The 20,092-nt window shown below is 51.0% G+C and overlaps 2 protein-coding genes across 3 annotated transcripts; both read right to left on the minus strand.

Moving 5' to 3' along the window:
• Positions 1–918: 918 nt before the first annotated feature.
• MRM1 (mitochondrial rRNA methyltransferase 1) lies at positions 919–6,300 on the minus strand. Its single transcript, XM_077745596.1, has 5 exons — positions 5,563–6,300; positions 5,249–5,342; positions 3,448–3,580; positions 3,228–3,347; positions 919–2,792 (listed from the first exon to the last, which is right to left on the minus strand). Exons 1-5 carry the CDS (start codon positions 6,147–6,149, stop codon positions 2,722–2,724), a joined length of 1,005 nt encoding a protein of 334 aa, XP_077601722.1. The 5' UTR covers positions 6,150–6,300; the 3' UTR covers positions 919–2,721.
• An 853-nt stretch (positions 6,301–7,153) lies between these two features.
• DHRS11 (dehydrogenase/reductase 11) lies at positions 7,154–17,440 on the minus strand. Of its 2 annotated transcripts, none has more exons than XM_077745563.1 (7): positions 17,198–17,440; positions 14,336–14,545; positions 9,436–9,530; positions 8,898–8,979; positions 8,186–8,278; positions 7,919–7,984; positions 7,154–7,795 (listed from the first exon to the last, which is right to left on the minus strand). In XM_077745563.1, exons 1-7 carry the CDS (start codon positions 17,384–17,386, stop codon positions 7,754–7,756), a joined length of 777 nt encoding a protein of 258 aa, XP_077601689.1. In that variant the 5' UTR covers positions 17,387–17,440; the 3' UTR covers positions 7,154–7,753. The 2 variants fall into 2 exon arrangements, with proteins under 2 accessions (XP_077601689.1, XP_077601688.1); XM_077745562.1 differs by having other exon boundaries at positions 8,898–9,027.
• Positions 17,441–20,092: the final 2,652 nt, after the last annotated feature.

Genomic DNA, 20,092 nt, shown 5'->3' on the forward strand with positions numbered 1-20,092 from the left:
CATGTTTCAGTTCCAAACGGCAGGAAGAATTCTTAGTCAGGGGAGAAGCTTTCCTGCCCACCCCTTTCTATTCAGATCTTCAACTGATTGGATGAGGCCCACCCACACTGGAAAGGGCACTTTGGCTTACTCAGTCTACAAATTTAGATGTCAATCACATGCAAAAACACCCTCACAGAAACACTGAGAATAAGATTTGACCATCTATCTCGGCATTCTGTGGCCCAGGCAACTTGATACATAAACTGAGCCATTATATCCAGGTCTGTATTATCATGTGCTAGTCCTGGGGTGCAGTGCCTAGGTTTACAGAATGCCTTTTACTGATACTCTCTCATTTTGTTTTTGCAAATCTTTGTTGGGGACCGGTTGGCTGGAGCAGGTTTCTATTTTATAGATGAGGAGGCTCAGAAGCCATCCAGGTAAGACACCATAGAGCCAGGGCTTGACTCGCCACCTTCTGAACCTTAGTGGGAGATGAAAGGTGAACTGGCCCAAACTTTCAGGCATGCACTCAAAAGTACGGATGTGAATGATTTGGACACAGTTTCTTGGACATGAGAAAGTGGGCTGTAAAACATGGGACCCAGCTCATTCCTCAGAGATTCTGATCTAACCAGCCTGATGCCTCTGGGCAGTTGGAATATGAAAGCTGGCCCCTCCCCACCACCACACACACAACCAACCCCACCTAAGGTGTAGCCAAGGTTCAAAACCACATTAGGATCTAGGCCAAGAGTACAGCAGAGTTGGGGGAAGGCAGTGTAATATGCCCAAGACTGACACATGCCAGTGGAAGTCAGAATCTGTGTGGCACTTGGGGACAGACAGCTCAAGGGTACTAATGTGGTAGAGATCCATGGAGTTTTATGAAAAGGTACTTCCTCCTTCTTGAGAGGAAAAACTTCGACTTTAAAGTAATCTTAGGCCTATTTATTTATTTATTTATTTAGAAAGCGAGCTCATGGGGGCCAGGCAGAAAGATAGGGAGAGAAAATCCCTATCTGTGCAGGCTGATAGCACAGAGCCTGACATGAGGCTAAATCTCACAAACCATGAAATCATGACATGAGCAGAAATCAAGAGTCAGATGCTTAACCCACTGAGCCACCCAGGCGCTCTGTGCAATCTTGGGCCCTTCTAACACAAATTCAAATGTCTTTTTAAATTGACATCCCATCAGAATCCCAGGTTAAATTCATCCCAAAGAGAAAAGAATGGTACCACTTACCGAGCACCACCATGTGGAAGGCACTGAGCTCATGTTGCCCTCTCTATCCTCCACAACCTGGGAAGGTAGGGTGATCCCCCTTCACCAATGATGAGACAGAGGCTCAGGTGGGAAAGGACTTGCCCAAGGTGACACAGCAATTAGGACTTTAACTTAGGTTGCTCTCCTCCAGAATCCAAACTCCAGAGCAGTGGTTCTCAACTAGGGCGATTGTGCCCTCCAGGGGACATGTGGCAATATCTGGAGACATTTTTGGTTGTCACTACTGGGGGACAGGGAGTGCTCCTGACATCTAGTGGATAGAAGCCAGGGATGTTGCTGAACATCCTATGATGCCCAGGACAAGCCATCACAACAAAGAGTTATCTGGCCCAGAATGTCAGTACTGCTGAGGTCCCGAAGCCCCTACTCCAGTGCTTCTCAGCCTGGGCTACACATTAGACTCATTTGGGGGCCTTTAAAAATCCTGATACCCAGGTTGCCCCTTGACCAATTACTTCAGATTCTCTGGGGGTGGGTCCCCAATGTGAGTAGTTTTTGGAAGCTTGCCAGGTGGTTCCAATGTGTAGCCAAGACTGCTCTAAACTACTTATACGGGGGGGCTTCTCCATTTGTGGGGCCCTGTGGGAGGAGCACCAAATCCATGTGGGTTGTACAATAAACAGCAACCCCGCCTCACCACTCCACAAAACCAAAGGCCAGGGCTCTGGTTCATCAGTTCTTTTCTCAGAGGTGCACTGACTGATGAGTCACTGGTGAGGGGGTCTGGAGGGCCGGTGAGGTGAAAGGGGTTTGCCAATCTTTCCCTTGCCCCTCTGGAGGCCACAGCCAGGAATCTCCCCAGGTGGCTGCAAAAGCTTCCAGAAGAGACTACGGATCAAAGAGCAACGCTGCCATCTAATGGACGAATGGGGCAGAATGGCCCAGGTGACATTTTATTGGATCCTCACAAAGAGCCCTGTGAGGGACAGAAGGAAGAAGTCTCGTGCTCAAGGCCCCCACTAGGGCAACATTAGAGCCTGGATTTGTACCTGTCTAGTGCACAAGAGGAACTGGGCCTTTCTCTACATTCTCCCACTGGTTCAAGAGGAACAGGACACCTGGACTGGGCTGCCCAATTCCCAATGTATGTCTTGACTTCCAGGCAGGACCCAGAAGAGAGACCTTCTATCCCAGCACATCTTGGAGATTAACAAGCTCCACTTCCAACTGCAAGTCCAAAATCAAAACAGGAAACTGAACTTTCTTTTGGTCTCCACCGCAGAGCTTCCTGCCCTACAAGACAGTGGTTAATAACAGGGGCCTGGATGCACTCTCAGGCAAAAGACTCCAGCACATTCGATCATGTGGATGTGTGTGCCCTCCAGCACACACACTTCAGACAATCCAAGTCAGCCCCCATTTTTCCTCTCTTGTTCTGGTCCTGAGGACAGTCCTGGGTGCTGAGCCACTCTGAGTCCTGCTGACGTGGCTTAGGGTCCTTGGGGGTCTTAGAGAAGTTGCTCTCTCTTCTTGGCAGGCAAACCCTTCCTCTGGCTGCAAATGGAGTGAAGAAGAATTCCTGCACCAACAGACAAAAGAACAAGGTGAAGAGAGGACAGTGGAGAAGAGGAAGGGCCATGTGCCAGGACTCCCTCATCTCATCCGCAAAAGGATACATCTGGGGCACCTGGGTGGCTCATTCGGTTGAGCATCTGACTTCAACTCAGGCCATGATCTCATGTCTTGTGAGTTCAAGCCCCACATCAGGATCTACGCTGACAGCCTGGAGCCTGCTTTGGATTCTGTGTCTCCCTCTCTCTGCCCCTCCCCCCTCACTCTGTCTCTCTCTGTCTCAAAAATAAACACTAAAAAAATTTTTTTAAAAAAGGATGCATTTTCCCCATTTGGCACATAAAAGGACTGAAGCACAGAAAGACAGGGAAACTTGTTGAGGGGGAAATAGCTACACCGACGTGTGATCAGAGGGCAAGAAGTCAGGCAACAGTAGTCTCACCTGCAGCCACGGAGACATTCAAGGACTCAAGTCCAGAGGGCAGCTGCCGGCCGGGCAGGATGGTAAGGAAAAGCTGGCAGGAGGCTTGTATCTCCTTGGACAGACCAGAGCCCTCGTTACCTGCCGGGCACAGAGGCAGAGGGTTAAGGATGCCCCAGCTGGACACACGGGTACTCAGGACATGCACATCTGAACAAGGAAAGTGGGGACATCTACCTACCCAGCACTAGGACAGTGGGCTGGTCCCATAGGAACTCCAAGCAACTAGTGACGGGGATCTCAGAGAACGGGGAAATGTCAGGCCCCGCGCAGCCCACTGTGCCAGCCACGAGCCAGCCCTCCTGGGTTCTGGCCTAAAAGGAGGAAGGAGAAATCAAGTTCTAGGTCACCAAACCTTCATTCAAGCCCCAGTTGGTCTTGCCCATATAGTCATTCCCTGGCTGATCCATTAAATTCATCAACAGTTATTAAGCCTCTAGAATGGGCAGGCTCTGTTCTAGGCAATGGGGACAGGGCAGAGAAGAAAACAGGCCCAAGTCCCAGCTACCCAGAGGAAGGGTGACTGGGGAAGGCCTCACTGAGGCGATACTGGAGTGGGGACGTGAACAAGATGAAGGAGTACCATGTAGACATTTGGGGGCAGAATAATCTAGGCAGAGATGAGTAAGTGCAAAGGGTGAGGCTGACACTTATGTGACATGTGGGAGGAACTGGCAAGGTGGTGGTGGTGGGTGGGGAGGGAGCCGCTGAGACGAGAGAGGGAATAAAGGGCCACATAAGGTAGGACCTCAAAGGCTACTAGAAAGACTTTGGCTTTTGCTCTCTAGGAGAGATGTGAAGACTTTGAAAGGTTTTGAGCAGAGAAGTAACATGTTTCAACAGAATCACTCTGCCTGCTGGGTTGAGAGCCGATAGCAAGAGACGGGACATTTCCACAATAATGCAGGCAAGAGATGATGGAGGCCTGCACCAGACTGGCAGCTGCAGAGATGGGGAGGACTGGTGGGAAAACAAAAATACCTGCATGGTAAAACCGAAAGAATTTGTGATAGGGTGGGCAATGGAGAGCAGGAACAATCAAGGCCACCACAGCACTGGGCCTAAATAAAGGAATGCGGTTGCCACTGATTGAGCTGGGCAAAGTCTATGGAAGGAAGTGCTTGGCTTTGAAAATGTGAAGTTTGAAATGCCCCTCAGACCACAAAAGAAGCTGCTGAGTAAGCAACTGGATAATATAAATCTGGGGTTCAGGAGTCATATCCAGGCTGGCATATACATTTGGGAGGCATCCAAGCATAGGTGGTATTTAAAGTCTCGAGACTGGATGAAACCAAGAAATGAACACATACAGAACAGAAATCCAAGGACTGGGCCTGGGAGACCTGAGGTGGGCCAGATGGTCAGGGGAGCAGTCAAATGCAAGACAAGACTGCCCCCTTGTGTCCAGCAAGAGAAGCACAACTGAAGACAGAAACAGACCAGGAAAGGGGTTTCTTTACTTAGGTTTACCCCTTCCTGGATATCAAAGTTGTTGTTGGTGGTGGTGGTGGTGGTGGTGGTGGCGGTTTGTTTAGGTTTTAGTTTTCTGTGGAGTGGTGGTGAGGAGAAAGGCATAAGTGAGTCTTCGTTCAAAGAGCCTTTCAAGCTGTGTCCCTACTCAGAGAATGCATGACTCCTGCCAACCAGCTTCTCACAGTCCATAATAACATTTACTGAAAACCTGCTTAGTAGGCAGCGAGGCTCTGAGGTATACTAGCCTCTGAGGCAAAGAGGTATGCCCGGAGAAGGAGTGCGGTAAAGGGAACGAAGCTAGGAAGTCTCTAACTTCAGATTCTGCTCTACTTATGGTTTGGAAAATTCCAGGGTCCTTCCCTTCCCAAAGGGATTTAGAAGGACGTAGGAAACGATGCCAACCTGCCCCTTTCTCACCCTTTCTTCCACCAGCTGCTGAATGAATGCCCTTGGAGAGACTGAGCTTGGCTCATCTCTTCTCTACCCACTGTCCCACTCCCCGCCATTACCTGTAAAAAACCGGCCAGGTCATCAGTGGAGAACAGGTCCATCACCTCCATAGCCCCTGCGCTGGCCTTGCTGACTACCGGAGTGAGCGGGCAGCTGCAAATTTCCCCATGCCCTGCATTAAACTGGGTAATCTCAAACCCGGTGCTTTGCCCTAGTCCCGCCCCACCCACCCCCCTCCAGGCCCCAGCTCCCAAGGGTTAAGGGTGATAATTCTGGCGATGGGGAGGCCTGGTCGAGGAATCAAGGGTCAAGGTGCTTAGAAACTCGGCTGCGCCCCAAAGTGGAGCACATTAAGATTAAGAGACGTCCATGCCTGTTTCTCCCGCTGGTGATGACTTTATCCACTCCGAGAAAGTGAGCCGAACGCAGCACGGCCCCAAGGTTCCGGGGATCCTGGAGCCCTTCGAGGACAAGCCACAGCTGCCGGGGGTCGTCGCCTGGCCTCGCCTCCTCGACCTCAGTCCAAGGCCGAGGCCGCAGCGGGCTAACCTCCATGCAGACGCCCTGGTGGACCTGGTAGCGGCACAGGGCGTCCAGCTTCTGCCGTCTGGGCCGCAGAACTGGGATGTCATGCGCCTCTGCCGCCCGGAGCAGCTCGGCCCGCTCCCCCTGCAACCCGGACCTGCCGGCCTGGAGCAGAAGCCTGGCCACGCGTCGACGAGCGGCCCGCAGAGCCAGGAGACAAGGGGACAGGCCAAACAGAAGCTCCAGTCCCCCCGCAGATCGTGGGGTCGACGCCAGGTCATCCAGTAGCAGGCGGCTCAGCTCCTCCCCGCCGGGTCGCTCCCCACGCCGCGCCGCTTGGGAGGAATGACGCGCGAGGAGACGACCCGAACACCGCCATGTCGCGCCCCTTACGGCCCAGAGCAGTGCCCTGGTCGATGCCCTCTGCTGCGTCATCAGGAGCGGTCACTCCTGCCGCGGCAGGCTCCGGGTCCCCAAAACTGGTGAAGGAGACCCATTGGCCGTCCCTCCCCCGCCCCTAGACAAAGTACGAACAGCCTGGATTGCCGACTTAGGCTACCCACAAACTAGGTGTCCTAACCACTGCCGCCCCTCCCCGGCTCCCACGTGGGCTACTCCGCTTCCGGGTTCGGGCGACCCGCCTCCTGCTCGCTGACGCACTGCGCATGCTCGACCCGCCAGACCGTGCCCACAGCGCCTCCTGCAGGACTGGCTGAGCCGCAGCCTTCTCTGTGCCCGCCGGGCTGCCCCCTACTATGGGCATCATTCTGCGCCCTTCGAGGTCCCAGAAGGCTGGAGGGCCACATTCACCCAGGTACCCGCAAAAGCCACTTTAAGGGGATGTGTTCAACAAGGTCGTCGTGGTGATTCCCTCCCCACATCCAGTCCACCACCAGTTGCTGGGGATTTTCCTCAGAAGCTTCTGCATCCAGGCCCTCCTCTGCACCTCCACTGTCTTGTCAAACTCAGCATCAGTCAGCAGGACGCCAGCAGTAACTTCCTATCCCATGGCAGTCGTTTCTCTAAGTGACAGCTCTGTGCCTGTCCTGTACCTGCTGACAGGGCAACTGATGCCCTTGGCCCACAGGTAATGACCAGACTCTGCTCAGTACTCAGACCTCGGGTGATCCAGGCAGGAGCTTCTTTTTCAGCCGCATCTCACTCCTGCACTATGTTCTGTGCTGTTCCCATGACATTCATTGCCTGCTTTTTAGGCCTCCCAGCCTTGTATCCACTCTTGTTCTCTTTCCTGGCTGTCAAACTCCTACCCATTTCCAAGACTCAACCCAAACCCATGTCTGCTACCTAAGGTAATCCACACTCTAGGAGTGATGACCCAAATCCGCCACCTTCCCATTCATTCACCTGGAAGAAATTCTGAGACACAACCACCCCAATCACAGAAGAGGAAGAACTGAAAGATACTCCTGAAGCCAAGGTAGGTTGCTGCAATTTTTCTTTTTTAATTATCACAGTGAAACCCACTTGGGAGGCAGGGCCTGGTATTCAGCTGCCATAGTCAGTGTGGAGTGATGACAACAGAGAGCAGAGAAGCCAAGCCTGGGCTGGAGAGCTGGGGTGGGGGAAGAGAAGGGGCAATGGGGGCAGTAGGGCAGGGAGAGGAGGAAGTCTGGGGTCTTGGATAAGCATTCAGATAGGAGGGGAGGGCTTCTCTCTGCCACCTCATCCCTGAGGGACACGGGGTAGGGTACAGGCAGATAGGGGAAAGCCTCCCTTTAGCCCACAGTCCCTTCCCCAGGTCAAAAGGAAGAGACAAAGAGAGCAAACAAAGGCCAAGGAGCCTAAGAAGGGGACCAGTAATGAGTTAACAGGTAAAACAATCAGGGACACCACCTCCTCTCCCCAGCCCACTGTTCATATTTGTTTGGAAATAATTTGACAAGACATAAAAACTTCCAAAAATGTGTAGCCCTGGTGGTTGGGGAGATTAAGCAGAATCCAGGAATCCAGAAATCAACACCTAAATCCAGAGGCAAGAACCAAGCCGTGGGATGGAAGGCAGAGCTCCCCACAGGAAACTAGATCACCTGCTCCGTGGGCCTCATCTGGATGTCTCCAATCTGTTGGAAGGCACAAGGCTTGAGGCAGCCAGGACACTCTCCCCACCCATTGGGCCTCCCCACTGTCCTCCTCTGAGGATGGTTGGGCTCTTCCAGGGGGTGGACAGTCAAGGCCAGACTCACCTGGACATGTGGAGGGGTGCTGAGGACATAGATGACAGCCTCGGCCACATCCTCGGGCTTGAGACACTGGAGAGCATGGGAGGAAAGAGGTATGGTGAGGGCAGAATGGACCTCCCACCTCTGACATCCTCTCCAACATCTTCATCCCCACCCCAACCCTCCAGGAGGGACGACAGGCTGGCTAGAAGAGTGTAGTCTAAAGGCCAAGGTTCCCTCTGCGTTTACTTAGGGAGTGAGTGGCTCACCGGTCCCAGAGGGAGGCCTCACCTTTATGAGTTCATAGGTGGCAGCCGCCTTCTCAGGGTCCTTGTCATGGAGTTTGAAGGCAAACTGTGTCTCCACCACTTCTGGAGAGATGCACTGGACCAACAGAGAGGGCCTGCTCAGGGGCTGAGCTAAGCCCTGCCTCCATCCCAGTCAGAAGCTAGGCTTAGGGGAGGGGGAGGGTGGAGACCACAGGGCCCCCCTGCTTCACAGTGATGGCTGCCCAATGTCCAGCAGCCACCTCCTCCTCCCAAAGCTGTCACTGGCAGTGATCACAATGACACCTACCGCCTATGGAGCCCTTTTCAGGTAAGTGTTTTACAAAATGGTGTCCCTTAAGACTTCATCACTGGGTAGGTATCATCTCCATTTTAAAAATGAGTAAGGCTGAGGCTTGGAGGGGTTGAGTGAGTTGCCCAAGGTCATGCGGCCTTCGAGGGAAGAGCCCAGAGTCTGGGTGTGCAGCCATGGTTTCCCACAGCCCCTGCTCTCCCTCAGTCTCACCCACTGTGTTCCCTTCAGGTCAGCCCCCTCCCACTTCAAAGTCAGTGACATGAGGAAGCTCAAAGGACTGTCCAGGGTCACACAAGCAGCAGCAGAGCCCAGGAGCTCTGTGCCCCTCACACTCCCAGCAGGGCATCCTGAGCAGTATGTGTGTGGGGTGCAGAAGGCCTGTGCCTACTCTGCCCCCACCAGGGCCAGGCCGCACCCTCACCGTGGCTCGGATGTGGGTCTGGGCCTCCCGAAGTTCTTGCCTCAGTCCCTCTGTCAGCGCGGTGACGGCATACTTGGTAGCACTATAGAAATGGATCACGGAGTGGGGTGACACTTGGTGACCAGACATGCTGGGTGGAGGAAGGGAAGGGGAAAGAAGACAGTGAAGCTGCTGATAGACCAGCAGTGCCCCCTGCTGGCCCAGTCAGCCCCACCACCTAGATACTGCAGGGAAGCCTTCTCAAGGGGACCTCTACAGGCCATCCTGGTGGCATCAGTGGCCCACTGATGTAGCTCCAGTTATCCAAGCAGCTCCTGTAAGTCCCACTCTTCCTAGAAGTATAACTAGGGGCTGGCACTTGATATACACTATTCTTTCCCTCACCATAATTGTGCCATTTGGCTGTTAACTGGGTATTAAATCCGTATTTCACCATCAACGAAACTGATGTCCAAAGAGGTCAAAAGAGCTGCAACAGATCACTCAGCTTGGAGGGTGAGTGATGATCTGAGCTTTAGCCCTTGGCCACCTGCCTCACCTGTTGATATTAATGATGTGCCCGTCATCCACCTTCCGTTCCTTCATGGACTGGTAGGCTTCCCGAGTGCAGATGCTGAGGGCCAACACGTTCACCTGCAGGCCAGGGAGGGCAGTGGGGTATCTCTAGCTTGGGCCCATCTGAGCAGGTAATAGAGCCACAGAGCCTGCCCAGGGGAGTGGCATTCTGAAACAGTGTCCAGGTCCGACCAGAGACCAACAGTGGTTCCAGGGTACCTTGCCTTAGGTGTCCCGCCCCCTAAAGCCACCAGCCCCACCTGATAACAGTGGTAATTCCTCTCCCTGGGTAACCTCCCCCTTCCAAGTTTCTGCAAACAGCAGTGGGAAACCCCCAAACCCATCCATGACCCAGGAACCCTTCCTGTCTTGGATGTCTCCTCTACAAACAACAGAACCTCTGCCTTAGAGGGGCACCTGGGTGGCTTAGTCAGTTAAATGTCCAACTTCGGCTCAGGTCATGATCTCACGGTTTGTGGGTTCAAGCCCCGCGTCAGGCTCTGTGCTGACAGCCAGCTCAGAGCCTGGAGCCTGCCTTTGGATCTGTATCTCCTTCTCTCTCTGACCCTTCCCTGCTCATGCTGTCTCTATCTCTCTCTCAAAAATAAATAAAACCCTTAAAAAATTAAAAAAAAAAAATAAAAAGGAACCTCTGCCTTGGAATACCATCTCCTTTTCTTCCCCAAATACCCTACTCCTCTCTTATCTGGGTCAGCTTCCCTGGCCTTGCTTTCTCTAAAAAGTCTAAAATCCTTCCAAAATGGCTTTAAAAATCTCTCTCCTTGGTGTGCCTGGGTGGCTCAGTAGGTTAAGCATGCGACTCTTGATTTCAGCTCAGGTCATGATCTCACAGTTTGTGGGTTTGAGCCCCATGTGGGGCTCTGCGCTGACAGTGCAAAGCCTTCTTGGGATCTCCCTCTTTCTCTGCCCTTCCTTCCTTCCCCTCTTGGCTGTGTTCTCTCTCAAAATAAACATTTTTTAAAAAATAAGTAAATAGTGGCTCTGTCAGTTAAGGATCTGATTCTTGGTTTTGACTCAAGTCATGGTTTCATGGTTCATGAGTTCGAGCCTCACATCAGCGTGGGGGCTAACAGTTCAGGGCCTGCTTGGGATTCTCCCTCTCTCTCTCTCTCTCCCCTGCTCATGCGAGAGTGCACCAGGTCTCTCTCTCTCTCTCCTAATAAATAAGCTTAAAAAAAGAAAGAAACCTTTAAATTAATTTTTAAAAATCTCTCTCCTCAAGCATAGACTCTAGCCTCCCCCTGCCTTGCCAAGCTACTCTCTGTTCCTTTCCTGTCTCCTCCCTTAAGACTACAAGTAGAGAAGGCCTGACCTTCCTTCCTTCCATACCTTCCTTTAAACTCTGTTCCATCTATAAGATTAGGCACAGAGACTCTTTATGGGGGTGGGGTAGCTGGTCAGAGGATGACAGGGGACTTCCCAAGCACATGGGGGCCTTCTGCCTTCCTTGGCCTTTGCCAGAGGTGACCCCAAATCCCCACTCTTCGTGGAACAAAGGCCTGAAGAAGTATCTCAGCTCCAAAGCTCCTGCCAAGCCCTACCCCTGCCCCATGAGGACAAGTACAGATAAAGCTTTCAGCAGGTCCTCAAGTCTCTGCTCCTGAGAAGAGACAAAACCAGCCAGGACATTAGATGTTTCTCTTTATCAAGTGTCAGAGCCAGGCATCAGGACACAACACCCTCAGCATGAACCTGCCTCAGCATTCATAGCAGAAGGACGAGAGGACCTGTTTCTGGTCCTGTTAGTAATGTATATTTGGGGGCAGAGAACTCAACTCTGAGGACAGATGGAGTATGAGAAACAGGTCCCTGGGGCCGGGGGAGTGATTCTCCTAAGGCTGGTGGGGTGGGCTGGAGATATCTCAGAAGATGATCCTAATAGAATTACATAATGTTGAACCGGGAAAGGGCCTTAGGGATTCAATATACATCCCTCAATTTACAGGTGTACAAGTTGAGGTCCAGAACTCAGATCTCCCAGAAGGCTGTCTGAGGGCAGGGGTAGTGCTTCATTTTCACTGGTCACTGTTTCAGTGTTCAGTGTTCATTTCTAGGCCCAAGCAACTTTTAGGTGCTAAATTGACTGTGGGAAAAAGATGCATCNCCCATCCATGACCCAGGAACCCTTCCTGTCTTGGATGTCTCCTCTACAAACAACAGAACCTCTGCCTTAGAGGGGCACCTGGGTGGCTTAGTCAGTTAAATGTCCAACTTCGGCTCAGGTCATGATCTCACGGTTTGTGGGTTCAAGCCCCGCGTCAGGCTCTGTGCTGACAGCCAGCTCAGAGCCTGGAGCCTGCCTTTGGATCTGTATCTCCTTCTCTCTCTGACCCTTCCCTGCTCATGCTGTCTCTATCTCTCTCTCAAAAATAAATAAAACCCTTAAAAAATTAAAAAAAAAAAATAAAAAGGAACCTCTGCCTTGGAATACCATCTCCTTTTCTTCCCCAAATACCCTACTCCTCTCTTATCTGGGTCAGCTTCCCTGGCCTTGCTTTCTCTAAAAAGTCTAAAATCCTTCCAAAATGGCTTTAAAAATCTCTCTCCTTGGTGTGCCTGGGTGGCTCAGTAGGTTAAGCATGCGACTCTTGATTTCAGCTCAGGTCATGATCTCACAGTTTGTGGGTTTGAGCCCCATGTGGGGCTCTGCGCTGACAGTGCAAAGCCTTCTTGGGATCTCCCTCTTTCTCTGCCCTTCCTTCCTTCCCCTCTTGGCTGTGTTCTCTCTCAAAATAAACATTTTTTAAAAAATAAGTAAATAGTGGCTCTGTCAGTTAAGGATCTGATTCTTGGTTTTGACTCAAGTCATGGTTTCATGGTTCATGAGTTCGAGCCTCACATCAGCGTGGGGGCTAACAGTTCAGGGCCTGCTTGGGATTCTCCCTCTCTCTCTCTCTCTCCCCTGCTCATGCGAGAGTGCACCAGGTCTCTCTCTCTCTCTCCTAATAAATAAGCTTAAAAAAAGAAAGAAACCTTTAAATTAATTTTTAAAAATCTCTCTCCTCAAGCATAGACTCTAGCCTCCCCCTGCCTTGCCAAGCTACTCTCTGTTCCTTTCCTGTCTCCTCCCTTAAGACTACAAGTAGAGAAGGCCTGACCTTCCTTCCTTCCATACCTTCCTTTAAACTCTGTTCCATCTATAAGATTAGGCACAGAGACTCTTTATGGGGGTGGGGTAGCTGGTCAGAGGATGACAGGGGACTTCCCAAGCACATGGGGGCCTTCTGCCTTCCTTGGCCTTTGCCAGAGGTGACCCCAAATCCCCACTCTTCGTGGAACAAAGGCCTGAAGAAGTATCTCAGCTCCAAAGCTCCTGCCAAGCCCTACCCCTGCCCCATGAGGACAAGTACAGATAAAGCTTTCAGCAGGTCCTCAAGTCTCTGCTCCTGAGAAGAGACAAAACCAGCCAGGACATTAGATGTTTCTCTTTATCAAGTGTCAGAGCCAGGCATCAGGACACAACACCCTCAGCATGAACCTGCCTCAGCATTCATAGCAGAAGGACGAGAGGACCTGTTTCTGGTCCTGTTAGTAATGTATATTTGGGGGCAGAGAACTCAACTCTGAGGACAGATGGAGTATGAGAAACAGGTCCCTGGGGCCGGGGGAGTGATTCTCCTAAGGCTGGTGGGGTGGGCTGGAGATATCTCAGAAGATGATCCTAATAGAATTACATAATGTTGAACCGGGAAAGGGCCTTAGGGATTCAATATACATCCCTCAATTTACAGGTGTACAAGTTGAGGTCCAGAACTCAGATCTCCCAGAAGGCTGTCTGAGGGCAGGGGTAGTGCTTCATTTTCACTGGTCACTGTTTCAGTGTTCAGTGTTCATTTCTAGGCCCAAGCAACTTTTAGGTGCTAAATTGACTGTGGGAAAAAGATGCATCCCATATACACACTGTTTTCAATTTCTCAGGATACTTTTATACCCTAATATTGCCCCATAGTATAGTCTAGAAGTTGAAAACCCATGTCCCGAAGATTGTGTTTGGTTTGTATAAAGTTTTAAAAACATTTTTCATTCATTCCCAACATGTATTGAAACCTTTCATTCCCGCAAAAAAATGTCTATTGAGTGTTTATGGGCTGAGGCTATAACAGAGAATAAACCAGACAAAAATCCTTGCCCTTAATGGAGCTGAGGTTTTGGTAAGTGGGAGGGGTAGGATGTCACATAAAAACCCAGGCTATCCCCTCCTCTCAAAGAAACCAGAAGATCTGGCCACACTGGACCCACAGGAGGGATGCTGGATTTCAGCAGCCACCCTTGTATTTGGCTGTGTGCTCTCCCACTTATTGCAGACTCCCCTGGTCCACCCCACTCATTTAGGTATTTACCTGGTCCCAGGGGACGCTGGTGTTTGTGACCCCAGATATTGATGGTACAGGTGTGTTCACCCCAATTAAATGTGACAAGGCTGATAGAGGGTAACCACCTGCCTGAAGCCACACCATGACTGGCAGGGCTGGGTGAGAGCCTCATCTCCTGTCCCTTGGTTCCTCTTCTTCCTCTTAAGACCATGTTCCCAAACACTCAGCACGGTGTCAGCACATGGGGACATTCAATAAATAGCAGTTCTCTTCCCTACCAGTCTTTTTTCCGGTAGAAGAAAATCAGCCTGGACTTTAAGAACTGCCCCTTTAATGGGCTCAGAGGAAAGAAGAATGGAAAAGATATGGCCATTCATCCACTTACTATGTCTCCGGTAGGGAAAGAAGCAAGGGGAGAGTCAAGGTGCCCCAGTTAGGAAGCCTAAGTTCCCTCCTGCTACATGTCCTATCCTGAGCAGCCGTCTGGTTCACAAAGCCCTGGCTCCCCACTCTCATCCCAACCCCCCACTCCAGGTCTGCAGTCCTTACATTGAACATGTCCTTCCAGCCGCTGGTGCTGCCTGAGAGCAGGGTGTCAGGCCGGGCCAAGCCAGCATTGTTGATGCAGATGTCCACACCACTGTGCTGAGAGCGGACAGCCGAGAACATGGAGAGGATGTCCTCCTCGCTGGACAGATCACATCTGTGGGGGATCAAAGTCCCGGGGTAGCCTGCACTCTTACATTTGGCAGCCAGCTCCTATGAAACCCAACAGGGGGCTAACTGGGGTGAGCTGCTCACTCCCACACCTTCCCACCCAGAGAGTCTTCCTCTGCTGTCACCACTCAGAGAACTCTCTCCTTTGGCAGCCACCTTCCAGCCACATAGTTGTTGGGACTACTTGTCCTCTTTGGTCAAAGTCCGGGGGATAAGAGCACTGCCTGAGCGAGGGGAGTTTAGGACTAGAGTTGAAGTCATCAGTGGGAGATTCTCAAAATAAACTTGAGTCTTCAGTTCTGAGAAGGGAGCAGGGAGCCAGGAATCCAAAGCATAGCATGGTCTCCATCTCTTCCGCCTCTGCTCCAAGAGGAACCCCTTCTCTGCTCATAGGTAAGTAGCACCTCTCACCCCACCCTGCTTCTTCCACCAGCACCAGGAGTCACTGAGCCGATTACGCCAGGCTTCTCTCCGCTCCCTTTGCCTCATCCAGTCTCTCCCAGAGGGCTTATGTCTGAACAGTCACCCTCCCTCCACAGAATGCAGCCAATTGGCTTTCAGACTGGGCTCAACTGCTAGTCTCCTTTTGCCCTACCTATAAGAAAGGTCAGGAAGTCAGGACAGATTCTTTCTCTCACTCCCACAGTGTACCATACTCTACCCCAAACTTTCCAGGGATATGATGAGGCAAGGTAGGTGGCAGGTGATATTGGGAAGCCCCAGTGTATCGACAGGGACCTCAGCACACAGAGGAGCCCTGAGATGGACAGACCTGAGAAAACAGAGACACTGGGAGGTGGCTGTGAGGGATGCAGACATTCAGAAGCAGGAAGAAACCAAGCTACGTGGCCCCGGAGGCCAGCAACTGGGCATCTGAGACTTGTGAAGGTGACTGTACATGTACAGCAGGGAGAGAGTTGGGTGGTAGGGTGTGCCTTAGAGGAAGGCCAGCTTGGGCCAGCTGCCTTGGCCTGGAACCCTTCTCTTCCTGCCAAGCCAAGATGGGAATAAAGGGCTGGCTCAGGTGACCTAGGAAATTTTTTTTCTGCTTTAAGTTTCCAAGAGTTCAAAAGGTATGGTCCTCTGGGACTTAGAAGGGCCCCTTTACCCAATTTCATCTACTCACAACCACCTCAAGAGATAGGGCTTCTCTCTGTCAGAGGCCAAAACTCAAACTTGGTTTTAGTATCAATTAATAAAAGCAAACTATGCACAAGGAAGCCTGGGATTCTCCCCTCCCCTGGCATGCGACTTCTCCCTTCTACCTCCAGACCCAAATCCCCGCCAGAAAGCCAGAATGGAAGGCCTGGGGACATCTTTCTCCCTGTCGCTGTCTTCTCTTTGTCCCACCTGTCCTCATCTATCTTCAGAAATGACCTAAAACCATGTCAGTCCCCTCACAGAACAGGCATTTCCTCATTAAGAGAGTCATCCTGGGGCTGAGTGAACAGCCTGAGGATCCCCCTTGGAGCTCAGGGACCCCCTTTCCTGGCTGGTTTGGGGTAGTAGGAAGAGAAGGCAAGAGTGACTTTAGACTTAAGGAATCCAGTGGTCTAAGCCCTGATCCTCTAGGGCTCTGATCCTCTAGGCTCCAAGGCTAGGCTTGGGCCCTGAGCTCTTCAGAATAAGAGAAAGGGAGGAGGAGAGTAGGGCAGTGGTACAACTGGGTGACCTTGGGACTATCAGGCGGCTATAAAGTGTACCTTTGGTCAGCAGCAGGGGAGGGGAAAGCCCTCCTCCAGGTACACCTTCTCCCTCTGTCCCCACCCAAGGCTTCCTTGTGCGGGGACTTTGAGCAATGGTGGAGATAAAGCCAGGCAGCTAAGCACTAGCCCCAACCCTGAGAGTGATCTTGTCAGGCACGAATCCAAAGATGACCTATAATGAAAATTTCTCTCTTCTTCCTTCATGTTACAACGTGGCCAACTTCATTTCATTTTTCTCTGAGCTCTTGTTAACAATTTGGGGCTCCCAACCCCAGGTTAAGAGAAAAAAACCAGGAGTTCCAGTTCCATATTGTTTTGTACCCTCAGGGCTTACATAGTCAATACCCTATTTCACCCACTCAGTCCCACCTGAGACAGTGAAACTGGAGAAAGGTCGATCTGTAGATATCCCGTTCATCCGTTAGGCCCATTGGGCAGGGGTTAACCCTCAAACTGGGGGCTGGGGAAGGAGAGGGTGAGTCTCTTCTGAAAAGCTCCATTCCCACCCCAACCCACCCTCAGTCCTGGGTAAAAAATTATCATCATCAAAACCTCTAGCTCCTGTTCGTTTGGCTGGCCAGCCAATTTGGTTGGCTTCGTGGGCTTAGTCTGGGGACTAGAGGAAACAATCTAGTAGCCAATTTAGCCACTGAAGCCAGAAAGCTTTCTTTCCTTGGCCCCGGTTACCTAGCTAGCCCTGATCTCTGGCTTCCCTTTTCCTCAGCCTACCTGGGCAGGCAGATAGACACGGACAAATATGCCAAGGAGTTAGAGATTCGGTACACTGGAGTAAAGGCTCTTAGGAGTAGGGTCTCCTTTAAAGACGGGACTTCATGAAAGGGAAGGTAGAGGCCTGCCGACTAGACATCTCATCCCTCATACTCTGATCCGGTTGCAGATAGCCTTGGGGGAGCAGCCTCCCCCACCGGACCGGACCCCGGCGGAAACAACGCCTCTGAGAAGGTCCGTCTCTCCGGCGGGGACTTACCTCGATGTTGCTCACGGTGCGGGCACAACCCACTACCTTCAGTCCCTGCTGGACGAGGGCCCGGGCCACAGCCGCGCCGATGCCCCCCGAAGCTCCGGTCACCAGTGCCAGCCGGTCACGCCACCGCTCCATGCCGGCCCTGGCCGTGGTCCCAAGCCGCCCGCCCACCTCGCTCCGCGAGTCGGACATTTGGATCGCGGAGCTCCACCCCGGGCCGCAAGGGCTCGGCCGCTCTTTGGTCACCGCTGCCGCGGCCGCCGTCGCCAATCTGCCCCCCTCGGAGCCGCGCCTGAACCCGCCTCCATTCTGCCGGGCGCCGGGCTAGGGCTCCACCCTCCGCTTCTCCACAACCTGCCACATCCAGCGGGAATCAATCGCGGCCTCCCCGCCTCTTCCGGCCCCGCCCCATGCCTGGCGGGAGGTGAGAAACTGCTTTTCTCCGTGTCGGCTGATGGGGAGGATCCCTGCGGCCTGTGGTCCTGCTCCGGTGAGCTCTTCACTTAGGAGCAGGGAAACCGAGGTTTAGCGGGGGCTTGCTCCAGGCCCGAGGCCATACGTATTCTTGCCCCTTGTACAGTCTCCCCTCCCTGTTTCTGACTCCTATGGCCAGGAAAAGAAATTAAGGGCACCTAAGGTGACTCCAACGCCCGCCCTCCCTGGCTGATGAGAAGGATTCAGCCCAGAAAAGGCTGAGTGTCTCAGCTATCATACCTGAGTTAACCTGACTCCCAACCCCACCTGATCCCTCGGCTTTACTAGAATGAAAACTCAAGGTTAAAAATGGAAACCCCCTCCGGTACACGTGTATTGGGGATTGTATCCTTGCTGGCCTGCGGTCTCCAATTGTCCTAGACCCTCCCACTCCCACTGAAAAAACATATCACTGTGTACCAAAGAGTAAAGCAATAGCTAATATTTACTGAGCGCTTACTGTGTAATTGGCATTTTGAAGCACTTTAAACATATTAACATACGCACAACAGCCCTTTAAAGATACTACCTATGAAACTTCATTTTGTAAGTGACTGAGACAGAAAGAGGTGAAGCATGGTTTTTAGACTTCAAGCCTGCAGTCATAGGCTTGTGCTCCTAAACAGCCTCCGTTCTCCCTTTTGTCTCTTCTTGGGTTGTTGGTTTTGCTCTCTCACCACTCAGGTGTCCCATCAAAGCTCTGAAAACTGCCTTACATTCTCAATACAGCCATCCTTCTAAAGAAAAAATCCATCTCTGCAGAACTACTGAAATCCCTCCACTGCAAGCAATGACATATGCAGTAAGAGGCTGGTTTATTCATTCACCAAGTACTCATGAGTTCAGCCCAGAATAAAGATTAAAACAAAATAAAACCAGGGGCGCCTGGGTAACTCAAGTCGGTTAAGCGTCCAACTTCGGCTCAGGTCATCTCACAGTCTGTAGGTTCGAGCCCCGCATCAGGCTCTGTGCTGACAGCTAGCTCAAGAGCTCAGAGCCTGGAGCCTGCTTCGGATTCTGTGTCTCCCTCTCTCTCTCTGCCCCTTCCCCGCTCGCTCTCAAAATAAAGACATAAAAATATTATTAAAAATAAAAAATAAAACCAGTCCTTGCTTTTAGGGATCTCAGGAGATAACGTGACTGCAGTAAGCGGTGAAGAGAGATTGGGGCTCAGAGCCAAGGACTGTGCGGGGCCCTTAGTCATTTTTTATGGATTCCAGGATGAAAGTAAACAAAGGCCAGAGAGGAATCATGACTCATTTTACCTCTGCCCCATCCCTATACAACACTTAGATCTGAAAAGACAACTGAGGGGGTGTATCAAAGAAATGCCACCAACTCTAAAATCAAATCTAAGCTTCTGCTGTCGCCCACCTGAAATCTGATTAAGTGGTACAGAGCCTATAAAATTCACTGCATCCCCACTGCACAGGGGTATTGACTGTCCCACTACGTGCCTGCTGCCCACCAATATTATCAACATGAAGACACAAAGCTCTAAGCACATGTGTTTATTGAACTACTGACTCAACCTTTTAAATGGCAGCCAAGTGCTATTCCTGGGGGAATCTCTCTCCTTCAGTACTCACAGACAGCTTGTGAAAGCAGTAAACTGTAATGCCATAGTGACTTTATTGTTGGAAACCAGATAAGGAGCATGCACTTATGGACTGCAATGTGGTTAGCTCTCGGTGCAGTCTTCTGGTCCCAGATCTACATGCTAGAATAATTACTTTTCCGGCAACCTTTGGTTGAAATTCTGCCAAGTTTTGTTTTCATTCTTCCAGTTCAGTATGAATCTCTGAATTTAAGCTGCTTTATGTTAAGTGATACCAAGGAATTTTAAATAATAGCAATTAACAATCTCATGAGAAAGATGCTAGCCAGCATTTAAGGGTATTGCAGCAAATTTATTCTTTCAAAACAAAAGACTGAAAACTGCTTTTCTCAACTCTGGTCAAAGGAAGAATTTTGTCCTCAACAATTTGTATCTCTATCCTCATTTGCTCTTCATCCTAACATCAACACTGGTCAAATGCTAAGTTCAGAAGTGGCAAATATTAAAATAATGCCACACATTAAGTAGAAACATGTACACCAATTTTTTACTATGCATATTAATAAATATTCTTTATTTTAAATTTTGCACATTGCGCTTTAACATTACATCCAAACATTTTGCAAGTGGATGTCTACTTTGTAAAACCATATATTCAGCTCATTGTCATTTCTGTACAGAAGTATAAGTACAACATTACTTTTTGCCACTAAGTTGCTTTAGTAAGTCTCACAGGAAGAGAAACATTTAATGAAAAGAGATGGCTTAAATCATATGGCAGGCCTGCGCAGCCACGCAACTAAAGACACAAGCCTGAAGAAAGAACTAATGAGGTTACCTCCACCATCTCCCAAAACAAGAAAGAA

This window comes from Crocuta crocuta, unplaced genomic scaffold (assembly GCF_008692635.1).
Source record: "Crocuta crocuta isolate KB4526 unplaced genomic scaffold, BGI_CrCroc_1.0 scaffold333, whole genome shotgun sequence".
Taxonomy (NCBI): Eukaryota; Metazoa; Chordata; class Mammalia; order Carnivora; family Hyaenidae; genus Crocuta; species Crocuta crocuta.